The sequence below is a fragment of the Lontra canadensis genome, unplaced genomic scaffold, assembly GCF_010015895.1.
Source record: "Lontra canadensis isolate GAN:19392208 unplaced genomic scaffold, GSC_riverotter_1.0 scaffold86, whole genome shotgun sequence".
NCBI lineage: Eukaryota > Metazoa > Chordata > Mammalia > Carnivora > Mustelidae > Lontra > Lontra canadensis.
In genome coordinates, this window is record NW_022631080.1 from 6,223,692 (window position 1) to 6,231,517 (window position 7,826).

At 41.2% G+C, this 7,826-nt stretch overlaps 1 protein-coding gene across 1 annotated transcript; it reads right to left on the reverse strand.

The window, feature by feature from the left end:
• Positions 1-4,903: 4,903 nt before the first annotated feature.
• LOC116882631 (ferritin heavy chain-like) lies at positions 4,904-5,676 on the reverse strand. Its single transcript, XM_032883160.1, has one exon. It carries the CDS (start codon positions 5,505-5,507, stop codon positions 4,956-4,958), a length of 552 nt encoding a protein of 183 aa, XP_032739051.1. The 5' UTR covers positions 5,508-5,676; the 3' UTR covers positions 4,904-4,955.
• Between the last annotated feature and the right edge of the window lie 2,150 nt (positions 5,677-7,826).

The window sequence follows — 7,826 nt, forward strand, 5'->3', positions numbered from 1 at the left end:
TTTGTTTACCTGGATAGTATCTCCTAAAAATATTGATTAGAGGGGCACCTGGGTGGCTCAGTGGGTTAAAGCCTCTGTCTTCGGCTCAGGTCATGATCTCAGGGTCCTGGGATCGAGCCCCGCATCAGGCTCCCTGCTCAATGAGAAGTCTGCTTCTCCCTCTCTCTCTGCCCCTCCCCCTGCTTGTGCTCGCTCACTCTCTCTCTCAAATAAATAAATAAAATATTTTTTAAAAATATTGATTAGAAGTGATGAGACCAGACTTGCTTTCCTTTGTTTCTGGTCATAGGGGGAAAGTGCCCAATATTTCACGATTAAAAATAATGTTAGCTGGAGTAGCTATTTATCAAATTTGTGGGGTTGCTTTGTATTTTCTGTTTGCTGAAAGTTTTTACTTTAAATATACATTAAATTATGTGAAATGCTTTTATGTATCTATTGAGATGGTTTCATTTTTCTCCAGTACTCTGTTATTATCCTGAATTAAACTGATTGATTACTGAATGTTGTATCAATCAATCTAGCATTCCTGGATTAAACGCTAAATGTTCATGATGTATTATTCTTTGTTATATATTGATGGATTTGATGTACCGTGTTGTAAGGATTTTTCCTTGATTGTCCATGAGGGATTGTTTTCTGTAGTATTTTTCCTTCCTATGATGACTTTGCTCGGTTTTAGTACCATAGTAATGTGGGACTCATAAAGTAAGTTGGGAAGTGTTCCCATTTCCTATATTTTCTGAAAGATACTGTACATAATTATTATTACTTCTTATTTAAATGTGTGATAGGATTCATCAGTGAAGTAAACTGTACTTGGCATTTTCTTAATGTAAAGGTGTTTAATAAGAAATTAAATTACTTCATCAATATACATCTACTCAGATTTTATGTTTCTTCTTGTGTCAGTTTGAGGAATTTTGTCTTTCAAAGAATTTATCCATTTCATCCAATTTATAAAATATGCTGGCATAGAATTATAATATTCCCTACCTATACAGTAGGAGATTGTGTGCTCTATAATAATACCATCTCTCTCATTCCTGATATTGACAACTTGTGTTTTTTCTCTTTTTTTCTTGAACAGTCTAATCTAGAGATCTATCAATTTGATCTATTTTTAAAAGAACCAGTGTTTTGTTTTGTTACTTTTCTTTATTGTTTATAGCTATAAATTCCCTCTAAACACTGCTTTAGTTGTCCCAACAAATTTTTATCCATTGGTTTTTATATTTGTGTGTTGCTGGTCATTGAGTTCAAAAAAGTTTCTAATTTCCCTGCAAATTTTTTCTGAGCCATGGCTTATTTATAAGTGTGCTATTTAATTTTCCAGTTTTAGAGGACTACAAATACCTTTTTGTTGTTGATGTCAATTTAATTCCATTGTAGTCAGAGAACATGTGTATGATTTAATATTTTTCAAAATTAATGGAGATTACTTTCATGCATGAGTGTATAGTCTATCTTAGTGAATGTTCCATGTACATTTGAAAAGAATATGTATTCTGCTGTTGGGTATAGTATTCTATATATGTCAATTAGGTCAAATTTGTTGATAGATTTGATCAGGTCCTATATATATTTACTAGTTTTCTACCTTCTTGTTTTGTTAATCACTGATATTTGTTATAATCTTCAGGGCAGGCTCCACACTTAGAAGGGAGTCTGCTTCTCTCCCTCTTCCTCTCCCTCTCCTCCTCCCCCCACTCACATGCATGCACTCTGTCTTTCCAAAATAAATAAATCTTAAAAAAAAAAAAAGAATTGCTATAATCCTTTAGTTTTTGTTTATCCTGGAAACTCTTTATCTCTCCTATTCTGAGTGGCACCTTGTTCGATAAAGTATTCTTGGCTGCATATTCTTCCCATTTAGGACATTGAATGTATCTGTCATGCCAGTCCTTTCTGGCCTGCCAGGTCTCTGTGGATAGGTCTGCTGCCAGCCTATGTGTCTACACTTAAGACCTCTTGTCCTGAGTTGCTTTCAGGATTTTCTCTTTATCTTTGAAATATGTAAGCTTCATTATCTTTGAAATATGTAAGCTTCATTATTATATGTTGAGGTGTTGTCATATTTTTATTGATTTTGAGAGGGTTCTCTGTGCCTCCTGGACTTGAATGCCTCTTTCCTTCCCCAGATTAGGGAAGGTCTCCGCTATAATTTGTTCAAATAAGCCTTCTGCCCATCTCTCCCTCTTTTCATCTTCTGGGACCCCCCCATTATCTGGATATTACTTTGCTTCATGCAAAGTCTCACTCATGATCCAGTAATTATCTTTCTGTCTTCTTTCAGCTTCCTTATTTTCCATCATTTTATCTTCTATATCACTGACTCTCTCTTCTGCCTCATTTATCCTTGCTTTTAGAACCTCTCTTTGGGACTGCATCTCAGTAGGAGCATTTTTAATTTTGGCCTGACTAGATTTTTGTTCTTTTATTTCTACAGTAAGGGATTCTCTAGTGTCTTCTATGCTTTTTTCAAGCCCAGCTAGTATTTTTAGAATTATTGTTTTAAATTCTAATTCAGACATCTTACTTATATCCTTATTGATTAAATCCCTGGCAGTGAGTACTACATCCTATTAATTCTTTTGTGGTGAACGTCTCCCTTTCATTATTTTGCCCAGAAAAGAACAGAAGAAAGAGAGAGAAAAGACAGCAATAACAAGAACAGAAAAAAGAAAAAGAAAAGCAAAATAAGAAAAAATCAACAAAAAAACCCAGAACAAAACAAAAAACTAAATCCTTTGCTTGTTTAAAAAAAAAAACAGATCCCAAAATAGGAAGGACAGAAAACATATATATACATACAAAAATAAAATAAAATACAATGAAAGGAAACCAAAAGTTAGTTAGTTAGATATATAGATATAGATATAGATATATAGTTATTATTTATATATACTATATATATATTTAAAAAGAACAAAGAAATAATTGAAAACATAAAAAAATAATTGAAAAAATAATACTGGAAGACTAAAGAATAAAAAAACCCAGGAATGCTATATATTATTTTCCCCAAGAGCTGAAGCTTTACAGTTTTCTATGATCAGTAACTTGGTGCTAGCCAGTTGATCCTGCTGGTCTTCTGGGGGAGGGGCCTGTTGCGCTGATTCTCAGGTGCCCTTATCATTGTAGAAATGCACCTTCCTTGCCAGGGGACCAGGCTCAGTGTAAGAGGCTCCACATTGGTGCTGTTTTGCTCCCTAAGGCTTTAAGCACCACTGGGCAGGATGAAAATGGTGGCACCCCACTCTCTAGCCCCAGAGCGGAAAGTGTGTGCCCCTCACTCTTCAGTGAGCCCTCACAGAAAAGCAGTCCATCACTCTTATCTCCCTGGTTTCCATGGGAACTCTGTGTTCACCCAGGCTGTGACCAGGCATTTTTATCTGAGGCACACAACTGAGTTTCAAGACTTCAAATTATATGGACTCCTGCAGCTTCACCTCCTATCTGAGCTCCAGATTCATTTTTTCCCAGCTACTTGCATGATAGTTCTACTTGGATATCTAATAGGTGTCTCAGATTTTACATGATACAACTTCCCACCCCTCCACCCCAGATGTGCCTCTGGCAAAAGTCCCCAAATTAATGAATAGCACTACTGTCAACCCAGGTGTTCATGTCCAAATATCTGAACCTAGATTATTTTCTTCATTTCTCATTCTTCACCTATGGTCTATGAGCAAATCTTGTTGACTCATCCAGATCCAGCTAGAACATGTCTCATCATCCATTTGCGAGCCTCCCCTCCAATTCAACCACCAATATCTCTCATTGGACCAACTGTAGTATCTCCTGACTGGCCTCCCAGCTTCAACTCTTCCCTACACCCTACATTCGTCAAAGCGGCCAGACTTACTTTCTTAACTTTCAAGGGGAATTATTCTACTTCGTATTCAATACCACAAATTGGAACCTCAGGCTTGACCATGTTTTCTTCAGCTCTTCTAATGTAATTTTGGTTTTCTGCTACCACATTACTTCAGTGGAAGAAAGGATACAATTGAAGGAGAAAATTGTATTTGGATATTTTGTAAGGGCAGTATGTACGTCTAAAACGGTGACCTACAAAGTCACTCCCCTGTCTATGGGAAGCTAGCCTAAGGCTCAGTTACACTGTTACTATTGCCCAGGGCAAGCTTGTCAAAGAAATATTGTGCCATTCCTGTTTCTAAGACTCCAATGTTGCTACCCAGAAGCAACAATTGTTAACATTTCTGTATTTATTTATTTATTTATTTATTTGACAGACAGAGACCACAAGGAGGCAGAGAGGCAGGCAGAGAGAGAGGAGGAAGCAGGCTCCCCACCGAGCAGAGAGCCCAGGACCCTGGGATCACGACCTGAGCCGAAGGCAGAGGCTTTAACCCACTGAGCCACCCAGGTGTCCCAACATTTCTGTATTTTAATAAGCTAAAAGTTTCCAAGTAAAGTTGTTTCAAGTAAAGGCTTTAATACCAGCCTGATCCCATTCTTCACTTTTTCCATAGGGACAATAACTGTTGTAAATTGTAGACCATGTTCCTTTATACTTTTACCATACATATACACCCACTGACACCCAGGGCCCCAGACCACCCACCTCTGCCCCCACATCGTTTATAAAGGCAAGACTGATTTGTGTTTTCCAGGGTCCCATGTAATATCTTCACCCTCCACCTCCCGAGATCCTGAGATGCATGTGGATGGACTTAGGGGGATGGAAGGACTCCTGGATTCCTGTTTTAAAACCTATAAGGTGAAAGATTTGCATGCAAATCAACCAGAGACCTTTTTGTAAATTTAGGAACCAAATAACTTTATTGAAACCAAACAACTTTTTTATGGCAAAATTGGGAGAAAAGAACGGGAGCTTTTTGCAAAGGCAATACTGCAATACGCATGCTCGGCATGGTGATCAGGGAAAGTCACCATGGGCCCTGGGGCTACGGGGAAACAGTCCCAACTCAGTTCTTTTTGTCGCTGTCACCCAGGGTGAGCTTGTCAAACAGGTACTCTGCCAGGCCAGCTTCGGGGGCCCCCATCTTGCGCAGGCTGGTCACATAGCCCCCCAGCTCTTTGATAGCCTCGACTTGCTCGTGCAGGTAGTGGCTCTCCAGGAAGTCGCAGAGCTGGGCGTCGTTCTTGTCGGTGGCCAGCTGGTGCAGGTCGAGCAGGCTCTGGTTCACGCTCTTCTCCAGGTGCAGGGCGCACTCCATGGCCTTCAGGCCGCCCTCCCAGTCGTCGCGGTCCGGCCTCTTGATGTCGCGGAGGCGGATGTGGCCCCCGCGCTGGTTCTGCAGCTCCATCAGCTTCTCGGCACGCTGGGTCTCCTCGCGGGACTGGCGCAGGAAGAAGCGGGCGAAGTTCTTCAAGGCCACGTCGTCGCGGTCGAAGTAGAAGGCCATGGACAGGTACACGTAGGAGGCGTAGAGCTCCAGGTTGATCTGGCTGTTGATGGCGGCCTCGCAGTCGGGGTGGTAGTTCTGGCGCACTTGGGAGAGCTGCGGGGTGGCCATGGCTGGCGGCCCGGGCACCAAGGCGAAGGCGAAGGCGGTGCGGAAGCGAGGGCTGCGGAGCCAAAGTCCGTGGGGGCAGATGCTTTTCAGGGTGGGCGCTGAGGGAGGCTGGAGATGGGCAGGCTCCTGGGCTGGCAGCTCACGAGCTCTGGGCTGGAACCGGAAGGTATGTCCGTTACCCAGTGTTGGGGGGTGGGGTGAGGATCCGTTAGCAGGTCATTGGGGTCAGAGTGGAGGGGGCCCTAGGCTCTGGAGGGACTAGCGGGTGTGGCTGGGGGCGTGGCTGGGGGCGTGGCTGGAGGCGGAGCGGAATGAGAGCACTGTTCCGGGTTCAGAGGAGCCGGGTGACACAGTGTGACTCTGCTGAGCATGTAGCCTAAATATTTTTAACTGTTAGTCATGAATATAAGTGCAACTGTTTTGAGTTAGTCACATGCGTGGTTTCTTTGAGCAATCCCCTTGAGTACTGTCATGATGGGATTGTTCACCAAATATAGTGCTTTTGTGGTGTCATTGGAATATTTAGTATCACAAGCTTTATTTGGATGGCAGCTATCCTCAGTGACTCAACATCCATATTAACGACGCTTCTGATAGCCTCCTCACTCAGTTCCTAGACCTTATTGTTTCACAGACCTCCACTTCTCTCCTATTCACGATCAGGTTCAGTCCCTTCCAACAGCAGAGCAGCACCTCCAAAGTCTCAGCAAATCTTTCCACCTCTCAATCTTCCACTCTTTGCATTTCTTCCTCACTCCCTTGATTCCCTCTCATCTCTTACTATTTCAACGCAGTACTAGGAACACATTCCTTCTGCCCTATCTGGACCCCAAAATGGACAGCGTCAGTGATCTCTTCACTGACACCCTACATTTGCTCACCGCCTCTCACTTGGCTCGCCGATTCCCTTCCTCTTGGGGAAATGCCGATGTCTCTTTCCTCTCGCAGAAAACAAAAGTTTTTAGGTGCATTCTTCCAGAAAGCACTGCTAACCATGTGGATGTAGTCCTCCCTTCAGCCTCATCTGTACTTTCACTGCCAATCAGCAAGACTGTTTTTATTTTTTAACTCCTTAAATTATATTCTGTGAAATGAACCACGTGACAGGGAATACCACTGATCTCAAATTGCCTTTTATTCATGCACTCAACAAATATTTATTGATTACCTAATATTGCCCAGTCACTGGTCTGTGATTTCATCATACATTAGTAACAAAGAGAGAAATGTCTGTTCCACTGGGGTTTGCACTCTGGTTAGTTTGCATTCCAAACAACCATCTTTCCCCCGACCCCTTATTGATCCAAGTGCATACATACAAGATATTATACCTGTGTATGTAAATTTTTAAAAACTATATATTCTTATAATTCAAGGATCTTATGAAAACTTAAGACCAATCTAGGTATCTTGTTCATTAATTCAGCAACTATTTTGATACTCCTAATGTATATCAGACAGTCTGTTTTATTCTGGAGATATACAGAAGAATCAAACATGGTCTCTGCTCTCAAGATACAACATAGAGTGACAGAATATTTTAAGTGCTCTCAGATAAAGATAGGATAAAATGCCCATTTTTTAAAGGTCTTATTTATTCATTTGACAGAGAGAGAGAGGCAGGCAGAGGCAGAGGAAGAAGCAGGCTCCCCACTGAGCGGGGAGTCTGATTCAGGACTCAATCCCAGGATCCTGGGATCATGACCTGAGCCGAAGGCAGATGCTTAACGGACTGAGCCACCCAGGCACCCTAAAATGCCTATTTTCATAGAAAGGTTTAATCTCATGGCTCTAGTTGATACACCTTTCATTTTTTTTTTTTGGTCTTTTTATTCCTCTTTGGAAGATTATGCTATTTTATAATCCGTTTCTATGAAGAAAGCAAAGGATCAAATATCACAATGTAAATTTCTCTAAGAGTTTTAGAGGTATATAATTGTTGATTCTGTAAGGAGATAGAATAATAACAATATCTACTTGATAAGTTGATTTTAATGATTAAATCACACACTAGAGATGGAAAAGAACTACATGATCAGTTCTCAATGACATAAAATTTTATTTTATATTTACTTAACACAAGTGTTTTGTCTTTTTTTTTTTTAAAGATTTTATTTATTTATTTGACAGAGAGAGATCACAGTAGGCAGAGAGGCAGGCAGAGAGAAAGAGGAGGAAGCAGGCTCCCCGCTAAGCAGAGAGCCCAATGCGGGGCTCGATCCCAGGACCCCAGGATCATGACCCGAGCTGAAGGCAGAGGCTTAACCCACTGAGCCACCCAGGTGCCCCGTGTTTTGTCTTTTTTTAAAGATTTATTTA

Bases quoted from the DNA above. Each gene is read 5' to 3' on its own strand.
- LOC116882631 (XM_032883160.1), bottom strand. From the start codon at position 5,507: ATGGCCACCCCGCAGCTCTCCCAAGTGCGCCAGAACTACCACCCCGAC.